General features: G+C 40.8%; 1 protein-coding gene and 1 long non-coding RNA gene across 4 annotated transcripts in view; one reads left to right on the plus strand and one right to left on the minus strand.

Moving 5' to 3' along the window:
- pvrl2l (PVR cell adhesion molecule related 2 like) overlaps window positions 1-22,800 on the plus strand; it is a 375,359-nt gene that overhangs the window by 194,792 nt on the left and 157,767 nt on the right. Inside the window, exon 7 of one of the 3 annotated variants that reach the window (XM_042011544.1) lies at window positions 14,157-14,828. The exons of the other annotated variants lie outside the window; for them this stretch is intronic. Coding sequence (XP_041867478.1) covers window positions 14,157-14,785 — 629 coding nt within the window. The 3' untranslated portion in view covers window positions 14,786-14,828. Of the gene's footprint in view, window positions 1-14,156; window positions 14,829-22,800 lie in introns of those variants that run through there. 3 annotated transcript variants of the gene reach the window in all.
- Window positions 1,861-18,387, minus strand: LOC121656512. Its single transcript, XR_006013408.1, has 3 exons — window positions 18,307-18,387; window positions 4,403-4,408; window positions 1,861-1,872 (listed from the first exon to the last, which is right to left on the minus strand). It is a non-coding gene; the product is annotated as an uncharacterized LOC121656512 (long non-coding RNA).

The raw sequence follows: 22,800 nt of genomic DNA on the forward strand, positions 1-22,800 counted from the left end.
GGAGTGGTGGTCATATAATAATCCAAATGGCCTCCTATCTGACTGAAAAGCTAGATAAAGTCAAAAATAAAAGAATACACAACAAAGTGCGTGTTCTAAAGGGGGCTTGAGATTGGGCATGTATTTCATTCACATGGGCTTTGCTGTTTCTCCCCTATCACCCCTCTTCATCTCCTCTCCTGTCTCCTCTTTGAAAAGCTAGAAGTAGTCCATTTGCAATGAGCAAAAGCATGCAACCACACATTGGTTTCCCCTACTCTCATTCCCTCTTTCTCCCTATTCTCTCAGGGCCCCTTTAACCCTCTCCCCCACTCCTCTCTGAATCCCACCCTTGTCTTTTACTTCCCTCTTATTTGCGGTCCAGATTTGCTTCGAAATGAGTCACCCAACCACAAATGGCCCTATTTATGAGGCAGGGGGGAGCAGCGAAGGAGAGATGGGTGGACCTAGGAGATGGAGATGAAGTGAGTGGGAGTAGGATGAGGAGGATGAAGAGACAGAGGAGGGAGGAGTGAGGGAGTCTGATGGTTGTTTTTCACTCTGCTGGTTTTGTTGATCAGTATCAACTGCCCAGGTCTGGATCCAATCAGCTCCCTGCATTCAGCCAAGCAGAATAAGACACACACACGCACACACACACACACACACACACACACAAACAAAAACACACTTAGTGTCCAAATGGGGTGATGCACATGCAGACGTAATTCAATACATAATGCAGCACAGATGGGGCGTAGAAGCTGGAGCATTTACATTGGATTTTATCTGTATAAATATATATATATATATATATATATATATACACATAATCACTTCCCTGTTGAATCCCATGGCAAAGTGACCCCAAACTTTTGAACGGTAGTATATATATATATATATATATATATATATATATATATACATATATATTGTGCAAAGCCCATGTGGATGATATATGTGTACTAATTGCTGTTGTAGAATATCTTAAATAATGTTCATTAAAGTATTGCATGAAGCCGGCAGCTCGGTTTACAAATGTGTGCCGACTGTGTGCATGTGGCTTGCAAACAGTAAGTAAGCACCACAGTTGGGTGATGTATCACCACAGATTTGCATTAAATGCTTGGCTATTTGTGCACAGCTAGCTGGCAGGAGCTGGTTTTTATTATATGTGACCGTTCCAAATTTCAGGAGCACTGAAGAAATGTGGAGCACCATCATGGCTTTGCATATTCAAACAATATCAGTTGTCAGAGCTGCTGTAATCAACCAGGAAATGTGATTTACATTTACCTAATATCAAACCGTGTTTACTCCTCTTTTCTCTTTAGTTGATTTTCGCTAAATTAGCAAAGACAGACAAACGTCCCTGAAAAAACTCTTCCTCTTCAAAAAGTCATATAGAGTGGTTTAAGATATTCCAACTGTGGGAGGCCAACCAAAATTCCCTGTGTTCACACTTGATAGAAAGCGGTTTCTCTCCTCTGGACGGCAGTGTTAACAAATTAAACCCACGGGAATCCGCTGCCTGGACAGATGCTCAGCTGTTGCTTTATATGTCCTCAGAGAGAAAAGAAATTATGACAAGGATCACAAATTTTACAAGAACTGAAATAACTTCTTTTTTCCACATCTGGTATTTTGTCAGCTTCCCAGAACTGTCCAGTAAGCGAGCTAGTCGTAAGCCTTGTGGCTGTTTTTCTCTTGGAGTCAGGCAGTGAGTATAAATGACTTGTACAGAAAACAAGCTGGATCTGGAAGGCAGACTCTGAATCAAAGTCAGTCTTTGTAAGAAGTGTGTTGCCTCTGTAATCACCGGCCACCCTGCTGGCCCGGCTGGTAGCAAGAGCTCATTTCCACAAGTAGCAATCTGAGTTTGATCAAATCAAACTTGAATACATGCGCTGCCTCGCTGCAGTTTTACCTGTGATAAGATTTAAGGGCTAATTGTAGAGACAGTCACAATGAGGATGACTGTGATTAAAGGCATGCAGGGATCTGAAGGCTCTCGCTCTTTTCAGGTCAGAGCACACACACATTTACAAGCCACAGCTAATTATCCTCTGCTTGAGGACGCCACACAACCCTGCATAATCGTACACGCTACGGTAGAAAAGTGTTCAGATGTGCTGACTGAGAAGACATTTCCATTACATTTTGGGATTTGTGCGTCAGCTCCACAGAGTGTGTCTGTGGAGCTTTCACTAATGAAAACTGTGCATCTGCACCAGATGCTTTTCAGATCTTTTGATTAAACATAAAAGCATTATTTCCTGAATAAAACCCCCATGTATGAACTCCGTAAAGGGCTCAAAGACTTTGAAATATGAGCAACTGCACTCCGTTTCAATGCAAATAAAATGTAAAAAAAGAAAAAAAACCTTACAAAATAAGTTTCCTGCTGTGTAAAAACTGTGATCTTCTGGTTGTTATGGATGGTAGAAACATACGCTGAGTCTGTCGGTTAATGATACTTTTTCTTTAGTATACAACTCCATTTACAGCCTCACAACCGTTTCAATATTTAATCAAATTAAGATTAAGCTCTACAAGAGTTTCAGTTTTAACCTTTGAAATAATGAGGAGCTGGATCTGTAGGTTGATGGGCTAGATCTCATCAGAACATGTTTGGGATCAGATGGCTGTTTGGTCCGGTTTAAACAAGCCCTGGTCCACTTCCACAGTGACACTCAAGTGACTTGGGTCCGCTTGAAAACGGAGGGTCTTGGTTCACTTGCAAGCGAGCTCTGGTGCGGTTTGCTTACAGTGTGAAAACAAACGGATGTAGTGTGATGTAGCATACATACTGGGCAGCTTCCTGAGAAAACCGTATTAACTTTGAACACCAAAGTAAAAACAGAAAAATTAAAGACTGTATGAACTTGGTGTTGCTCCAGTGTTGACTTGAAGTGAAAGAGCCGGCTGAAGGCAAAGGACACCTGTTTTCTGACCTGGCCAGTTGATGAGCTGCAATGTCTTCTTCCTCCTGCTTTCTTTCCTTTTGGTCAGGAGTGATTTCAGCGATACCACCCTGGTGATCACTTTAGCTATGTGATGTTGTCCAGGTGAGTTTGGTTCGCTTGAGTAAAGTTCAATGTGAAAGTAAACCGAACCGAAGGAAGGACCAAGTCCCCCAGACTATCCTGGCCAACTTTAATGTATAAAAGACTGGTGACATTTCTCAAGGATATCAACTGAAAGCTTCATAACGTAGTTTAAAATTCTTCACATATAGGGATGCTTCCATTGCTACGTGTTGTCTAGCTCCTCAACACATTCACACCTAGCATGTTTCACAATGACAGCTCAAAAACTGTTAAAAAAAAACAAGATTTTTAAGGTTGTGTGTTACATTCTGTACTTAAGCCTTCATACATTTGGCAGTATGTGAAACTGACACTGTTTTTCCTAAGTGTGGACAGATGTAGCTGTTCCATGTTCTGGATGTAGAAAGAACAAGTTACAGTCTGTTGATGATCTCAGTTTCTGTAGTCAGGCTGTTAAAGTTATGAACCCAAATCATCTGACTGGTTTTAGTGGTTGTACATGTACTCAAAATCAATATCCAGTCCTGTTGCCTTGCAGTTTGTTTTTATGACTGCATTTTACAACTGCACCGTTAATCTGAGCTCCCTAACTGCAGGCTGGAGTTTATTCTCTTCTCAGCCCTGACATTCCTGTGGTGTTGTGTCAGAATCAGCGTGTAAGTGGAAAAAAAAAAAAAAAAAAAACACAGAGGAGTCTGGTTGCATGCAGGTATAAACAGGATATATGCAGCTAAAAACTTGTCAAAAGTAGCTTAAGGTGCTTTCAGCTTAAAGTTGCCCTTCATGATTTGTTGGAGCGGTAGTTTGTGAACAATGTGTGTTTAGGTGTTGAAGTTTTTGTGCAGCTCCAGGCTAAAGGGGGTTATTAAGGCAATTGAAGAGGGAAATGCACATCTGCTTTTGTGTGTAAATGAGTCAGTTACTGTGTGTTTGTATGAGCGCCTGCGTGTGCAGCAGCTGGATGCTAAATAAGCATAGAGCTTGAAGAGGGAAGTGGAGAGGTACTTGCAGAACCCCCTGAAGTTTACAACCCTCCAGGGGGCGATGAAAGGGGGAAAACGTAATTATATAGACTGTGTGTGAATGTGTGATTTCACTGTTGTGTGTGCTCACACTTGTGGATCTACTGTTTCTCTTGTATGGGCTTGAAAGTGTGTTTTTTTTTCCACTTTGACTTGCATCCCTCTATTCATCTGTCTATCCATTCCTTTATTCACATCCATACCTCCACTCTCTTTCCCTACATCCCTTTTTCTTCCTTTTAGTTTTCATCCCATCTGCTCGCAGTGTGTCAGAAAGCATCTATTTAAAATCCAAAGTCTCAGAGGAGCGAGCACAGCAAGGCTCAATGGGCCAAGAAAGATGCAAAAAACAAGATGCTTAAAAACTCATTTTGACTTTTCCCTCCCTGTCTCACTCTTTCTTGCTGTTGTCTGCTCTGGTGTGGTTTACTGTTTTTTTTTTTCTTTCCATCTTCCCCTTCTGTTTGGACCTCCCTCTGATTATTTCCTTGCTGATGAAAAGCGAGCAGAGAGCCGGAGATGAAACGCCCGGGCTGGAATCCTTGATGAAGAGACAGAACTGAAGATGATGTAGGCAGGAAATTTCCCCTCTAACTGCTGCATGGAGGGGTTGCATGAGGAAATGATTGAAATCGTCATGGAAACGCCAATGGTTGGATGTGAGTGTGTATTTGAGTGTGACAGGGCGGGGGGGCTGGCTATGTGAGATTTTGGTCGTGGGGTAAATGAAGTGGCTGTGCAGACTAGGGATAATCATGGGGTAATTTGATAAACTGTGTGTGTGTCCGCATGATTGGGGTATTTAAACAGTGTGTGATTTACAATTACTGTTGTAGGGTCAGAGGTGTGATACAAATACACACTCAGGCTTTGTGTGTGTACTTATGTCTGTATTTTTGTTACACTGGCTGTGTGTGTGTCAAAAAATGATGAGAAATCAGGAAAATTTAACGGCTATGTGTGATTATGTAGTTGATGATGTTTGGATGCGTACCTCGGCTCAACATCGCACAAGAGTAGGCTCAGAGGGAGGAATTGGGATTTTGGCAATAGCTTCCGATTTTAATTAAAACTAAAAGTTATTGACAAGTGCTAGTTGTGACTAAGATCTATGAAAGCAGCCTGTTAATTGCATTATAATATATCTGGCTTTATTGTTTTGTTTTTTTTTTTGTTTGTTTGTTTGTTTTACTTTAAAAGGAGCATAACTGAAAGACTAGCATGAAGAGAAGCATGAATGCAGCAATTAAGACAAAAAATCTGATATTTTCCCAGCAACCGCCTGCTGGCCATTAGACAGAATGCATGTTTAAGGCATTTCTTTTGCGGCTTTGTTGTTTTACAGATTAAAACTGTGGTTCAAACTTTTCCAGCCACATCTGAGATAACATGTGTTGGTGGGTTCAGTTCACTGCTCAAGTAAGTCCTCTCATGCCCCAAATCAGCTTCTCTTGCTGAGATAACGCCAAATTTGGATTTCTAATATGGTATGAGTAATAACTTTGTTGTTTGAGCAATAACGCGTTAAAAAAAATTAACATGTTAATTTTAAAGATTAATCTCCTTTTTATTAATGCATACACTTTAACAGCCCTAATAAAAATCCATATATATATATATATATATATATATTCATATAAAATTTACTGTATATAGTCTGGAGCTGTTTTTGAAATCTTACTGCATGCTACACACACCAGGTTACTGCGTCATCTCCAGCATGTAGTTAGTGACCTTATAAGTGGCTCATTTCATAGCTTGCTGTGGTGATTTTGGCTACTTTCTGGTTGAGAAAACTGGAAATAAACAGTGTTATATCTGACTTATGTTCAGCTTGTTTAATGCTAATACAACATTTTTATTATTTTTTTAATGTACATCTACTGTTATATTTTATTATCTAACAAAGGGGCCATGCCTATCTGAGCCTTTAGAAGGAGAAGAGTATTCAGCGGTCAAATAAAAATGAAAACAAAACACAAATAAAAAATTCTCAGATATGTGTCTTACATGGAGATTTTTTCCAAATATACATCAGCCAGGTTCATTTTACATGCTGTACATTTTGCAGTGTTTTGATTACTGCATACTGTACAATTTGATTTTCAAACCGTCTCCGTTTGAGGGAAACTTAAAACGTCCTGCAGCAGTTTAAACACATACAGGACCATAACTCTAAAAATAAAATGTCTGTAGTAGAAGTATGTTTTAGGAACCAGAAAAGTTTTATGTTAAATGTTGCGAACACCATAAACTGGGACCTGTTTAAGACCAGTATGTCAATGGCAGAACTTCTTTCTTCCAAAAACTTTGAAGACTTTTACAACACTTACAGTAAGTACTGCACGTACGTTCTTATATGCAAGGGTGTATTGTTACTGGGAGGAAGTAAATTATTCTGTACCCAGTTATATTACCTGATAAGGCTAAATTGCAAAGGAACAAGAGGTTACGATATTTACCTGAGAAAGGTTCCTTAAAGAGATTTTAGAAGTTTTTTTTTTCCACACTGAATCAGACATAAGCACCGTTAATGGCTGACACCTCCACTGTAGTTCTGATTGAGAGGAACCCAGCATGCAGCTGGAAAATGGCAGGAATTTTTTTCCTTTTTCAACCATGAATTAATGACAATCAGATTTAGACAGGTACTTAACTGGGCTGGAAGCTATTAAATTGTCTTTGGTTATTGAAGTCCTCGTGATTTTTTTCTTTTCTGTTGAAAAGCACCTACTTTTAAAGTCAAACCCAAGACACCATCCAAAGTTCGAAATCAAGCCTCAGCTTTCTGTCTAAGTATCGAAGTTCCTCCATTTTCCTCCCACTGTACATCTGTGATTTCCAGTCTGTGTTGCCTCCGGGTCCCATAAACCCACCATGATGACATGCAGCCTCTTCCTCACCTCCTCCACCTCCTCTTGCATTTGTGATGATTATAAGCATGTGCCTTCCAGACTGTTTATACATGAGTAAATCAAGAATTAATTCCTATTTTCTTATTATAATAGTTTACTTACAACAACCTCATGTTTACTGATTTTTCTGGGGGCAAAACAAACCAGAAATTAGCACCAATGAGCAGAAAATGTGCAAATATGTGCAGCACTTTTACATTATTTCATGAAAAACTAAGGAGGTTCTCGCTCTGCGCCTTTGGCGCTGGTTTGAATTAGAAAATAATGACTAAACTTGCATTAAAGGTAGAGAAGCTTGCACTCAGAAATAGAACAGTCCTGCTTCTTCTGCACTTTGTTTACACCACAGCAAGAAGTGAAGTAGTGAAGTTTTTGTCATTTTTTATTCTTAAAGGCTAGTTGAGACTCAAGGCCTCATCCTGGCAAACATCCAGAAGTATTGTATTCATCTTTTTCTTTTATGCTGGCATTTAGGGGAACCTTAGCAATTAAAACCACAAGCACCGGCTAAGAATCTCCGTCCTTTGGTTTTAAATACATTACCATTTGTGCCTCTGGAGCAGATTTGGTTTAAAAAATGCAGGAAAGCCAACAGGTTGAAGGCTGTTTTTACTTATGCAGCATTTTGTAGTATTTTAAATGATTTGTAATAAAGCTAAAAGTGCTGCTAACCTTTGTATTAACTTGCAGATTCTTGCATTTTGAGCCGATTCATAAACAATTTGTGCAAACCTTGGGATGAATTCTAAAAGCAAATAAACCTCTTTTCTCTTGTACTTGGTTGTCTGGAATCTGCTTTATTGAAGACACCACAGAAGTCTAAAAAGATTGGTCCCTTTATGTTTGTCTCATGCATTGTTTTGGTGTTTGGTGCATATTCATGTCAACAGTTTTGGAAATGTTTGACCTAAAGTTGCATTAAATTAGAACTAATCCTGTTTGGACTTTTTCTAATAAGAAGCTCTGGAGTGTTGTCAAGCCTTATTTTAGTTCATAGAAGCAAAACGAGGTGAGAGGAAGGATAAAATTGTAGAGGGAGATCCATAAAAGATTGTTTAGATTCCACTTTTGCTTTCCACTCTCTCTTTTTCCATTTGTCCTCCCACTCAGCCACTCTAACTCCTTCCACCTTGCCTTCCCACATCCCAAATCATCTCATTTAGATTATCCCTACCGCAGCGAGTGGAACTGAGCAGAAATGGATAGTTTTCATGGCTCTTTCTTCCCCACCTCCCTTAATCTCCTCCATGTTCATGACACTAATACAGAGACTGATCTAAGCCCTCCTGCCTCTCGCTATGACATTTATCACTGTGCTTCTTAATGCAGGCATGCTGCCTCTTGATGAGAAATAAGGATGACAAGCGTGGCCTATTTTCTTGCTAACGATAGACTACTCTTCTTTTTTCCCCTTTTCGCTGTTCACGGCAAAACATTTGTAGAGACGAGTGTTTACTAAACTGTCTCGCAACACGTCTGACAGGGATTTGACACCAACGTTGATCATGAATCTGGCATATTCCTGTCAGAGCTGATCTAAGACACATTAGTGTTTTAGATTATAATAAATGATGTCAGGCCACAGCCATGTAAACCTGAATCTGTTAAAAAAGAGCAATAAATAAATGCACTTTTAGCATTCCTGCAAAGCATTTCCTGTGCTCTACGTAGGGTGCCTTTGATAGATGATGACAACAAGAAATGAAATCTGATATCGTATGAAAGCATTCATTATCTGAAAATGTCATTCAAAACTGTATTGTTGGAGGGAATAGTTATTGTAGAATACCCACTCTACCAACACATTTGAAGCCGCCTACCCACAAATGATCTCACATAGCCACATAGCCATAGCCTTCACCAAGCTGTCAGCTTTGGAAAATAGTCCAACTGCTCCACCTCAACAGTTTGAGTTGGTTGCATTTCCTTTAACACATCACAATCATTTTGAGTGGCACCAATGTTAGAATTTTTGGGCAAATATACAATCACAGTAATTTTGGCTATTTTCTTTTCTATGAATGTTTACAACCACATGCCAAAAGAACCAGAGAGGTAATTCTAATATTTGTTCAGAACGATCTGTTTTCAGTGAGAAGGCTGCAGCTCAGAAGTTTTTGTTTCCTTTAGAAGGAAATTTTGGAAAAGCCAACATAGAGGGAGAGGAAAATGAATGCTGCTCGAAATGAGCAACCGATTGGTGGGGTTTTACAAGTTGTTGATATTTGGTGAGTCACGGACGTACACTCCGAACAAGCTGGGTGCATTTAAGGAGTTAGACTTCAGCCCAGTTTGAGTTGAAAACATCATTGTAAGTGAGACAGTAACATGTCCTTAGGTTGTTTTTAGTTGGTCAGATGGTGTAAATCAGGAGTGTCCAAGTCCGGTCCTCGAGATCTACTATTCTGCAACTTTTAGATGCAGCCGTTCTTCAACACACTAGAATCAAATGAATGTCACATTACCAGGCCTCTGCAGATGAGGGAATTCAGCTTAAACAAAATCAACCTGGCTTCTATTAGTTGGTTCCTCCAAAAGCAAGAAATTAGATGTTTAGATGCCTTTATTCAAACTCTTACGATCAGTTGATCGTAAGTAACGTGACATAACTCGAGCTGCAAGGCATGATAATAAAAATCTAAAAGCTACAACCAGGAGCTGCAGCTTCCACTGCGGACTTTCTTTCTCCATCTTTCTCCATCATTCATTCATTCTCAAGCTTCACCCTTCCTTCTCAAACTAACATATCTGAACTGATTCAGAAAGCCAAACCCTCCACCAGCCTACTTGACCCGATCCCAACAGTCTTGGTAAAGTCCTGTCTCTCCTCACTCTCTCCACACATCACTGCCATAATTCACTCCTCCCTCATGACCGGACATGTTCCACTGGCCTTCAAATCAGCTGCCGTCACACCGATCTTAAAAAAACCTGGCGCTGATCCATCTGATCCTAATAACCTCCGTCCAATTTCCAACCTTCCCTTCATCTCCAAAATCCTTGAAAAGGTTGTTGCCTCCCAGCTTCATCAACACCTCTCTATCAATAATCTGTTTGAACACTTCCAGTCCGGCTTTCGTCCACTCCACAGCACAGAATCAGCTCTTCTGAAAATAACAAATGACCTTCTGTTGGCAGCTGATTCTGGCCTCATCACCATCCTTATTCTCCTCGATCTTACTGCAGCATTTGATACTATTTCTCACAGCACCCTCCTTAATAGACTGGCATCCATTGGCATCTCTCATACTCCTCTTACCTGGTTCACTTCATACCTGTCCGACCGCACACAGTTCATTCACATTAAGGATCATTCATCACAATCACTCCCTGTAACAGCCGGTGTGCCCCAAGGTTCTGTCCTGGGGCCTCTTCTGTTTATCATTTATATCCTCCCGCTTGGTCATATTTTCCGTAAATACAATATCAATTTTCACTCTTATGCTGACGATACACAGCTCTACATCTCATCAAAACCAAACTCTTCTGTTCCGCCTTCGTCCCTCTCTGATTGTCTTCTTGAAGTCAAGACATGGTTCTCTTCCAATTTTCTTAAACTCAATAGCAGCAAAACAGAAGTTCTCCTTGTCGGCACACCCACTATTCTAACCAAATCTCACAGTTTTTCTGTTAACATTGACAGCTCCACTATTCTCCCTTCCCCTCAGGTAAAGAGTCTCGGCGTCATTTTCGATAGCACCCTTTCATTTCATTCACACATTAATAGTATCACCCGGTCTGCCTACTTCCACCTCCGAAATATCAACCGCTTGCGTTCATCTCTCACTCCACATGCTGCAGCTATCCTCGTCCACAGTCTGGTCACCTCAAGAATCGATTATTGCAATTCACTTCTTTTTGGTCTCCCCGATAAATCACTTCATAAATTACAGCTTCTTCAGAACTCTGCTGCCCGGATTATCACTTGCACACCTTCTTTTCAACACATCACACCGGTTCTTAAACAACTTCACTGGCTCCCTATAAAATTCAGAGTTAACTACAAGATCCTGCTTTTCACCTTCAAATGTCTCCATAATCTGGCCCCTCCATATCTGTCTGACCTACTCCATATAGCTACTCCCTCCCGCACTCTCAGATCATCTTCCACCATTCACCTTTCTGTGCCCCGTGCCCGTCTCACTACCATGGGGAGCAGAGCCTTCAGTCGCTCTGCTCCCCAGTTATGGAACACACTCCCACCTGAACTCCGTAACATTGACTCACTCCCATCTTTTAAATCACAACTTAAAACTCATCTGTTCAAACTGGCCTTTTCATCTTAATGTTTTTAACTGTTTGTTGCATGATGTTTGTTTTGATGTTTGTTTTATGTTTATAACTGTTTTAATTGTTTTATGTTTTTAACTGTTTTAATTGTTTTGTGAGGTGACCTTGGGTCTTGAAAGGCGCCTTGAAATAAAATTTATTATTATTATTATTATTATTAACCATGTAATTCTGTATTTTCAAAAGTGTTGACCTAACCATATACCTGTAACCCCTATAACCTAATGCACAATAATAACATAAGGAACCAGCAACCTCTCATGCAACAGTATTCAGTGTTGCAAAGATCCGTACTTCCCACCGTCAGTTTCACAAGAGTTTCAGCAGATGTGCAGCTCTATTAAAGTCTATCCCACATGAAAGATGCATTAAAACCAAAAGCAGCTTTTTCTTGTGTGTAGAACATCAATATGCCGATTGAAATCAAAACTTACACGTTCTGCCATGAGATTAGATTGCACATATTGTAACTGTTTCTTAGTGGCCAAAATCCTTTGAAATACTGTTAACTGTGCTGCCTTTTGATCCCTTTATTTCACCTAAAGGCTCGCTAACTCCTTCAAGGCTCGACCCGCTCGTTCATCCCATTTTAAAGTCGGTCAAAGTCAGTTAATGCTTGAAAGAAAATGGCCAAATTGGCAAATATTGTGCAGCTTTTTGAGTCAGTTGCAATAAGCAGTCTCAATTATAAATGTGTAAAAGATGATCTCATTTCTAAATTAGAACTTAACATATTTACTTCTTTGGACAATGAAACAAAGAGTTAAGCTGTAGGGATTGGTGAAATTCAGTGCCTATTATTTATTACCAGAAGCCCACTTTGGCTGCACTCATTGAGATGAGCCCAGTCACCAACACAAAGAAAAGAGGCAATAAAGTTCCCTCACAGAAGCTAATTTGTCTTTTAATATCAGCTTTTATTCCTTAGCTTTGGAATTTGAGTGAAAATTGGACAGAGCATCATGCTGCTCCTGCGTGTGACCTGATTTGTTGAAAAATGAACGTGCCAGCTCTAATGGACTTTTTAGGAGCATTGTTCTTTATAGCCTGTACAAAATAATAGACTTTTAAGCACTTGATTAACAGGATGACAGCTACCAAAGACCTTCCAGAAAATGCCATTATTCAGCTGTCTCTCTCTCAGGGTCCTGATAAGTGCCACTAATGCCTAAAATATAAATGGCACAATAAATATAAATAACACTTTGGCCCACATGTTGTGTGTCTATGCCAATCTGTAAGTTTGAAAAGAGAGAAAACTAGGACAGGGGAAGTTGGATTCATCATCCTTAATGCCTTCTGTCACTTCAATTGGATATTAACCCGACACTGTCCCTTAATTTAGACATCATATCCTTTCCCATGAGTCCCGCCTGACTCGCAAAACCCGTCTGTGTCACCCTGGCATAACCCTGCTGCATCCCCATATGAGACCAGAGCAAGAGAGTCTGAAATCAAACTGAGACCTCTCCTTTTAACTCCCCTCTCCGCTCCATTCTCTCCCAGCAAAAACCCATTTAGTTCATCAGCTCGCTTCTTGCTCAATTCCTTTCCTCTTTCATGTCTTCCTTTTTTCTCCTGCGCTCGCAGAATGAACAATTTGTATGAATCTCCGGATCAGTTATAGTGACATCTCCCTGCTGGTTTTGTTAGCAGAACACCTACTTTCCAGCACCATACATATTATCCGGTGTCCAGCCTTGATATCACTGAAAGAAAACAATCATATTTTCACACTGGTGCAGCCTTGGCATGTAAACCCACATATTGCTCATTTCAGTCAACCTTAGCTTTGTTTGACTGGCATTCACTGCTGTGTTTGCCAGGAGAGCTGGCAGAACCATGCTGTTATTTGCATAAAACAAGAAGGGGCTCAGACTTTCTGCTGCTCTGTGCTGCAATGGTCTTACAGCACCCCAAAGGAAAACCAGCATGTAATTCACAGACAAAAAAAAAAAAAGTCATAACATTTACTGGCCTTCAGTTCTGAACCCAGGCTCTGTGCTTCTCTTTGCTAGGTTTCAGACTTTCTTTACACCTCTTTTTAGCCCAGCATGAAGCCTCTTTTCCAAATCCTACGTTCTCCGAGCCAAACTCTTTTTCTCTTTCATATTCCTGCAGAGAATCCTCTTAAAAATGTCCTGGCACGAGTCTTACTCTGAAGTGTGAACCTTTTATCTTTGTCTGTTGCTGATCAGTGAGATCTGGACTTGGTTCCAGGTTAACAGCAGGTGATGGTTCTGCCATGTGGTTTGACTAGCTAAGCGATAAGAGAGGCAGTGGAAGGACACAGGGAAAGCAGAGGATTGGAAGGGAAGAAAGGGCATGTGAGTTGGAAGTAGGCAGGTTAAAAATGGAAGGGCTTGGAATGTTAAATATCGTGACACTTTCCAGGTATGATTGTGCTCATCTCACCCTCTTCAATTAACCCCTCCACCTCTCTGTCCTGGGTCTCCTTCTTCACTTAGTGGAGTGGCAAACTTGGCTCACACCAACACGCAATAGAGAGCAAAGGACCATTTTAGATGTAACGTCTTTATTCCAGCTGGCAAAAAGGGGGAGGGCTACAAGAACTGATCTACCAGCAGCTGAACGGACATATATTTTGAGTAAAATGTCTGAAAAATGCAGAACAACGAGATGCTGAGGGAGCGTGAGTCAGTCCCATTCAGCCTGATCCCAGCAATGACTGACTGCACCCCTACCAAGGGATTACACTGAGAAGAACATTACTACACACTTGTAAGAGGATTGTAACACACGTGCTATTACTGCAGCACACTAACAATGCAAGAAGAACTCTGAATACCTCCTCCCAAAAAAGCCATCAATTCCTTCCTTTTTCTTTTCCTCCACCCACTTTTCCATCCCTCCTTCCAACCCCTCCATCCCCTCTGCAGAAGCCTTGGAGGACCCGTCCAGTGCCGGCGTAGTGGCAGGTGCGGTGATCGGCTCCCTTCTGGCCCTGCTATTGGTTGTGGCTCTCATTGCTGTTCTCCTGACCTGCAGCCGCCGGCAACAAAGGCGTGGATACCCCAGTAGTGGGGACTCCATGGCAACAGGTAGCGGAGGCAGCAATGGTGGAGACTACGGCAACAAAGCTCGTCTTCTCTTCAGCAGCTCTGGAAACAACAGCAAGAACGGAACTGGCGCGAACAACAATGGCCCCATCTACACATATCGGGAGGGCTGCGACGCTACCGGAACACTAACAGAAAAGGCCAACAACTTCCACCATCATCATCTTCACCATGGCCCAACTGGCAACCCCCCAACCGCTCATGACATCCTCCTCCGTGGCGAGATGGACGAAGCCGAGAGGAGGAAGTTTGACCTTGATGACAGCATGGAGGAAGAGGAGGAGCGTTATGATCGATTTGGAGGTGTTGGGGGAGGTGAATGCATAGTTCCAGCCTATCATGCCCACAGAGGTCATGGCGGTGAAGAAGAAATGGATGTGTACCTTGATGACGACATGGAGTCTCAGAGAGATGGCTCCGTTATTTCCAGGACTGCCATTTATGTCTGAGGATAGAGAGGAAGAAAAGGAAAAGAGAGATGGAAGTAGGGAATGGAGACGAGGTGGAGGAGGAGGAGCGGGGGGGGGGGGGGGGTCTGAGGCAAACCCCTTCGATAAATAAATCAAAATCACCTCCATTAGCTTAACACCGACCTGCATAACATTCAACCCAACTGAAGAGTTGCCATCAGTTATTTCCTCTATGCTTCACAGAGACTGTATGATTTTATATAAAGAGGATTAATAGAGTAAGAAAACATTCTGAGAAGTTGTTGTGACGCTAATGAAGCTAAACTTGTGCACTGTGGCTGAATATGTGACTGTGTTTGTACCAAGGAGAGAGCTTTGATTCAGTGTAAGTCAAATATAACGAAAAGGAGAAAAAATACTGCCAAAGGCAAACAGAAGCCTTACCAACTCCTGACGCAACGCTGCTTACTGCTACGTCCTTGTTTCTTCAGCTTCGCTGTGTGATTATGTGCAGTTTGGTCTCTTTTTACCTTACCAGAAACCGCAATCTGAAACACGGCGAGCACCATTCTCGCCAAAAAAGCAACGCTGATCAGAACTTGCCTTCAAAAGTCTTCATCAGCTCGTCAAAACCATCTGAAAAGCATTCAGAAAATGGCCAAATTTGTTGTCCTGGCAACGGTGGGGAAGTTTCTGTTGATCCCAGAGATGACATTTTGTGGGTTTGCAGTGATTCTCGCTGCGCCGTGTGACACCACCTGGTTCCCCGACGGGAGCCGCCGAAGCGAGGGGCCACCAAACTGAGTAACATAACAGACTTAACAGTGTGTGCTAATGTGTGGCTGGCTGTGGTGTTAATGGTGTGCATCATCTATATATTGGGTGCCGTCTCACTATAGCACAGTTGTTGTTGTTGTTGTTGTTGTAGATGTTGTTGTTGTTGTTGCTGTTACTCTTGTGTAATGGTGTTGATCTTGCTAAGGAAAGACTCACTGAGAGCCTTGGGGGTTTCACACAGTTCCACGTTGGGTCGGTAATGACTCTTTTAATGAATTTTAAAAAGATGTGCTTTTCTTTGTTACAAACTCCTTTTTTTGTTTTAACTTTTTCAGCCTTTTCTTTTTCTTGCCCTCTCATGTTCCCTCCATGCAGTCACTTTCATTTCCATATGAAATCTGAGTATTTGTATATTTGCATTATGTCTCCCTCTCTCATTCTGCATTTTTTTTTATACTATGGGCGGCTTAGACAAGTGCCGTGATGATTGTGTGCAGGGAGAGGAGGGATAACTTGTATTTATGTCCCTATCTGGTTCGCATTCAACGAGGCAAAATATTCAGTCTTTGTTGGAGGCTGTCGGATTTTGTGCTTTCATTTTCCACATCCTCCAGAATGTTTTCAGGCTACAGTATGTGCCAGATTAAAGCATATTCTGCTTTCTGATTGAACACTAAGACATGCACCAAGACAGATTTCTAAAGATACAAAAATCTTCTAAATAAAATGAGACTTTCTCTATTGTACGCTGCAGAAATACAGCAGATGAAATGATGTAAGTTTTATAAATACCTGACACATCTCTCAATGGGTTGTTTTCATTACACTACAGTGCAGCTCAGAATGCACACGCCTTAACATCGGGTCCGCTATAAGATTTCAAAATATTAAGCCATTACAGCTGCAGGATATTCTTAAATTATTAGGCAATAGCTATCAGTTAGGGGGAAAACACAAGATTATGTAATTTCAGAGGGAAGCAGATGCAATCTTGAGCTAAACGTTGAGGTTACATTACCAATACTTATCAAGAAAAACAAAAGTACTTGGTTATGCTTGTCTTGATGAGAGAATGGTTGTGCTACATATTTTCCAGGAAGTATTGGAGGTTAGATTTAGAATTTTAGCTTAATTGTTGCTCAACATAAGCCGGCTAATATTAACCCTCAACAGACCAAAATGTTTTCATTCTCTCAGCATCTGCTCCTCTGGGCTGCAACTCAAACATGTTTGGTGTTATCAGGAGAATCTTGATAGGTTTGCATGCTGTTCAGGAGGCCTGTAAACCCCTCACATTACTCAGTCTGACTCAGACTGGTCAGGAAGGGTCAATCTGGGATAAATGAGCATAAACCACCAACAGAATGAGCCTGGTGCTCTGTAATGGTGCAAGAATGCATAACTAGAGGTGAAATCTGAACCTGTTTTTACACATGAGCTGCAGTCCTGAAGTTTTCCAGAAATGTTCAGGCGGAGCCGCATGTAAGAATTCAAGTGTCCACAATATTGACTCCTGATATTTTTGCCAACAGTTTTAAGACAGATTACTTAGAATATCACTGGAAGATTGCAGAGTGAGACGGTGTGTGAATGTAACAATAAAACAAAACACATTAATCTCCCAAGCCTACATGTCCTGCATTTTCTGCATCACCCTCTTTTATCTCCAGCTGTGAGAACACATCTCTAGCCCAGAATGTAAAAATGTGAAGTGCATGTGTTCACAGCCTCTGCAGAGAAAGTGAGGACCATGCTGCACATGCATTCTATGGAAAATCTCTGGTGTTCATGTGTGGAAGCAGCTGAGAGTTTAACTCTTATGTTTTTCAGAAAACATTTGCCTTAATAATTTGAACTTTCTTTTTTATTTATTTATTTTTTTTAACTTTCTAATAATTTTCCTGCCAGACAACCAAACTTAAACCAGCTGTTGAATTTTACTACTTTTCCACAAGCCATGGAAGACATGGGCACGTACATCATTGAAACTCAGATAGATGTCCCTGTACATGTATTGATAGCTTGGTAAGCAAGTTACAGTGATTAAGCCAAAAAAATGCAAGCCATCTTACAGTGATGTGGGAAAAAAGGTGCATCCTATTTCAGTCATAAAGTTGTATGTATCAGGACATATACTATTATTCTACTTTCCACTGCCATTTGAAATAAGAGTAAGTAGCAGCCTGTACTCATCTACATAGTTGATTTAGTGATCAAAATCAGTGTGAGCCCATCTAGTAAAGCACAAATTTACTTATCTGAAACATTCAGGTTTGTGTTAACACAATTCCAAGAAGGAAAGACATCAGAAATGCTATTAGATAAACAACTGTTGTTGCCCATCAATGTGGGTTGGGTTAGAAAACCATTTTAGGCAAGAACATTTAAGACAGCTGCCAATCTTTCCAGCTCAATTCATGTTCAGTACAAGGTCAGACTATCAAATGCTCAGAGAAACTGCAAATAACCCAAGAACAACATCCCAGATTCTCCAGGCTTCAGGTAGCTTGCTAAATGTTAAAGTTCATGACATGACGATATAGTAAATAAAGTCTGGTACATTATACAATATTTTAGGGGTGTTTTTAGTGACAGCATAAGAGAAAGGATCCTAAAAGGGAATCTTTGTAATGAAAAGCCCAATTAGAAAAAGACTAAACCAGTAAAGGATTAAGGGGTTGCCTTTTCTCTCTAAAAAAAAGAACATGGCAGCACAGGTTAGGTTTGCAAAGCTGTATCTGAACAAACCACAAGACTTCCGGCCCAACATCCTCTGGACAGACCAAATCAAAAACAGCACATTTGTAGAAAACTAAACGCAGCACAAAAACCGCATAACAACTGTCAAGCACGGTGGTGGAGGGGTGATGAGCTGGGCTTGTTTTGCAGCCACCGGACTTGAACTCATTTTTATACTAAAGTATTACAGAGTTAAATGTGAGGCCATCTGTCTGACAGCAAAGATCTGGCTGAAATGGTCTCATGCAGCATGAGAACGATCCCAAACATCAGCAGCTCTACAACAAAATGGCAGGAAAATAAAATAATCAAGGTGTCCAATGCTACAGTCCAAAGCACAGACCTCAGCCTGACTGGAATGCTGTGGTGGGGCCATAAAAATGGACCAAAATTCCTCCACAACCATGTGATCGACTGATAAGGTCACAGAGAAACCAGTACTTTAAGTTAGAGTTGGCGAAAAACAGATGATTTCATTATGTCCTGATACATCAGACCTTAAAAAATGAAACAGAGTGTACTTCATTTTTTTTCCATGACATCCCATGAGCATATACTGCCAGTGGTTTAGCACCAGATTTTGGACGGAAGATGAGGACAGCAGTTATTCAACTAACTCTCCAGTTAAACATGCACATAGTTTGAATTCTGCTGAACATTTGTTTTTTTTACTGCAGCCTCTAAATTTGCTGTGCACAACTTTAATCTATGATGGCAGAACAAAATGTACTGCTGCTTCAGTTTCAGCAGCTGAACATCACTCATCCGCTGCCTTTTAAACTCACTACGTCATCACAACCTCACACTTACTTTAACTTTATGCTGCATGTTTTGCAGTCAGTATAGTAAATAAACATTATACAATATTTTAGGGGTGTTTTCAGTGACAACATAAGAGAAAGGATCCTAAAAGGGAATCTTTGTAATGAAAAGCCCAATCCCATTTCACTCACTCATACTCCACTGTACTGTAAAAACAATGTTGTCATGATGATTAAGGTGTTCTTGCTAAACTTGAATTATCACTACTGTTTTGTGGATTGGAAATCTGAACACAGTTTTATGAATAAATTGTGAGTTGGACTGTTTGAAAATTAAAATCTAATTGATTTCTTTTTCTTATGGTGTTAAGAAAGACTGTTTCAGCTCTACTTTTCCCCCCAAGTGCTGAGCAGGTCCCTCGTTGTTGATTGTTGTTGAACATTATGCATTGTGCAATCTGTTGTTCTGTAAATGAAACAGTTGTATCTGCTATCTCACAACATATTTCAGTGGAGACACTACATAAAGCCTCACAGTTTGTCTGCACAAGTTGCCATTTAAGTTCAAGGATGGCTGGGAAGCAGCTATATTGTTACTTCAGTTGTCACATATCACAAGTTGTACTTGTTTATTGTATCACTGCAGAAGAATTTGGATTAAAGTATTTAAGTTTGTTTTGTATTCTAGAGGGTGCATGCATGCTCCAAGATCTAACTTTCTAACTCTTGAGAACATAAATTTATGTTTTCATCATTTAGTGCGTATTACTCTGGTTTACAATTTCAGTATGCAATAATTTAATTTTATGTGAGAAATGCTTTCCTCATCTGAAACGACAACTTATTAAAAATGCTCGTTTTATTTCTTTAACCTGGAAATAAACCCCTGGCTCTTCAGAGGCACCCCGTTTCACCCCCCTCTACCCACATACTGCACTCTGCCGTCATACGCCTCGGCACATCCTTTCTCGAGGGGTTTCTTGCGGCGCTGTAATTTTAAACAGCCGACTCTGATCACAACTTTGGCGCCTAATTAGTCTCAGAGTCTTGTACCATGGATGCACCCTCAGCGAGAAAACTCATCATCAGTCATAACTTTTGTTTTTGCACAACCCATTTTCAATAAAAGAAAAACCATTCTGACAAGTCTCTGTGGAAAAACTGGTAATTAATTAAGCAGAGCTGTGTTATAAGTCTATGAATACCAAACTGCCACATTTATCCTCAGCACATTTAACTGCACTGTGCCGTACACTGTTTAAATCAGCCTTTTTTAGCTTGTCAACGTATCTGACACAGGACCTATTTCTAGTTTCACCTACTTATGGAAAGGTACTGTACCCTCCCTTTGCCATACAGTTAAGGCTGACTATGAATTACGTCATTTTTTTTACCCACTGTATAGATGATTCTGTTGAAACTACAAGCTTTTGAGTTTAAATTAGTTCTGACTATCTGCACTGTGACTGGATTTGTAAATGAGCAATTACGCAAGGCTGATTTAGATGATGGCATGGTAGCACAGCATGTGGTGCCTCATTCAAGGCAAACAATGCCACAGAAAAGCATCATTGATCCTTTTTTTCTTTAGAGACAAGCTACTAAAGCTACTGACTTTGCTGGGTTGCATGTTCTACATTTTCACCTGCCCTAACTCACAGGTTTATAAAGCTTTGAGATGTCTATGCTCACAGTTCTTCATGCATTTGAATTCCTAGTTAAGTTGTTAGAACCACTGCACACAAAACATGTTGGATACGTGCAATCTGCTAAAACTATGGGTCCATAGCATAATCCACGCTATTTCAATTTATAATAATTGTGTTCATATCTTAAAATAATTGCCTTGCTAAGGAAACTAAGAGCTTGCACTGAATATTCTCTTTGAGTCAATCCCCCATCCAGAGCAAGCAAGGGGCAGCAGGTGACAGCGGATAGAAAAAACTCAAGCAGATCCAGGAAGGGCGGCCATCTGCCTCGCCTATAGGGGGCCAAGAGGACAGAAAAGATGGGTGAATACGTTCCATCACTCTCAGCATCCATTTGCCCAGAAAGTCCGCTTTGTTTGAGGAATTGTAAATGTGCAAATTGAGTCTGATTCAGATCAAAGACTCTGGTCCACCATACAAAAGTGGGTCTCAGTCCGCTTCAAGTGTACCAAATACTGTAAGTGGACTACAAAGCAAAGGGCATTGTGGGTAACCAAAACGTACACTTATGTGGGACAGTAGTCCACTCTGGCTAGGAGAAATGGCTTGTGGTCAGACGAAGAACTCAGTAGAACAGAGATCCTCAGTCCTGGACATTGATGGCTGGTCCTGCAGGTTTTAGAAGTTTCCCTTGGCGTGAAACTGCACAAGTCTGAGTCAGGTAGAGGTTCTCATAGAAATATGGTCAACCCAAGACATCTAGGATTTGATGCAGCTCCAAGTCTTGTCTTCTCCTTCACTAATTCTTGATGCAGCACTGAGCAAAGTGTTGCCAAAAACTAGAACTATGAGATCTTGAAGATACGATGAAGCTTGGTCACAAAGAGCTTTAAATGTGAGGAGAAAATTTCAAGTTCTGTTCTGGAGGAAGGGCGTGTGGTTGGGTGATGAAGTCTATCAGTTTGAGACTCATCCCACACAAATTTCACCTTATCTCAACTTTTTCCATATTAGCCATAATTTTAGACAATATCCACATTAATTAGAAAATTGTGGGTGTGTCCAGTAAATAGATTCTCCTTTGGTGGTGACTATATGATGAAAACATCGGTATTTTTTTTTTGTTTGTTTTTTTGTTTTTTTACATAAATTATTATTGTTCAACATTTTACGTTGATAATTTATTCAAAACCTTTCCTGCACACTGTATGAGCGCAAGTGGGTTTTATCAGGTTAGTGTAGACAAGACTATAGAAATGACAAATACCACGTTTTCATGACATTTAATCCCCCTTAACATTATGTTTATATTAAACATTCATACACAGTGAGAGCATCCCTGCATTCTGCCCAAAATTGGGTTATAACAGACACAAGTTTCCTTGTTATCTGTAGCTTGTCTCACATGACGTGCAGTTCTGAACCCCTGCAGAGTTTTGAGTGTGGCACCCATGCTATGCAGAGGATGCTGTAACAGGTCACTTGGCTCCATCAGAGGGAAAGAGGCTAGAACAGAGAGAGAGAAGAGAGGATGGAGGATGAGGGTGGTATTTCACTGCTCCGTCTGGGGAATACCAAATAGGCCGGGAGAAAAAGGGAGACTTTCTACTCTCAGATCAGAGAAATTGGGAGTCAGAAAAGAGCAGAGGCACAACAGAAACTGAAACCATGGCCCCTGCAGAGAGGATGAGAAGGCATCAGCATTTTTTTTTTCTCCCCTTTTTCTCTCTCTTTTTTTTTTTAACCACCTGAGACCAAGTACGTTTGAAAAACTAAGTTATACACCGTGGAGCCTGGAGTTAGAGATGGCCAGATTTGTTACTTGTGAAGCCCAATCGTTTGGCTGCAGCATAAAGATGACAGAGTGTGAAAGGAATGAGAAATTGGGAAGATGGGATTTACAGATGAAAGCTGGAGGTGGGCAGGAAGCCTCAGAGGAACATTTCTGAGTGCTATTCCACCCCTCTGCTTGGCGATTGGCTGCTTCTACCCAACAACAACTGACAGTCCGTTTCAACCCGGCCAATTAGTAAAAAAAAGGCCTGTCCTGCTCAGCTTTCCTCAGCTCAGTCTATCTACCACAGATCTTTTTAATTGTAAAGAATGTTGAGCAGCACTCTTGAGACTC

This window comes from Melanotaenia boesemani, chromosome 17, assembly GCF_017639745.1.
Source record: "Melanotaenia boesemani isolate fMelBoe1 chromosome 17, fMelBoe1.pri, whole genome shotgun sequence".
Lineage (NCBI taxonomy): Eukaryota > Metazoa > Chordata > Actinopteri > Atheriniformes > Melanotaeniidae > Melanotaenia > Melanotaenia boesemani.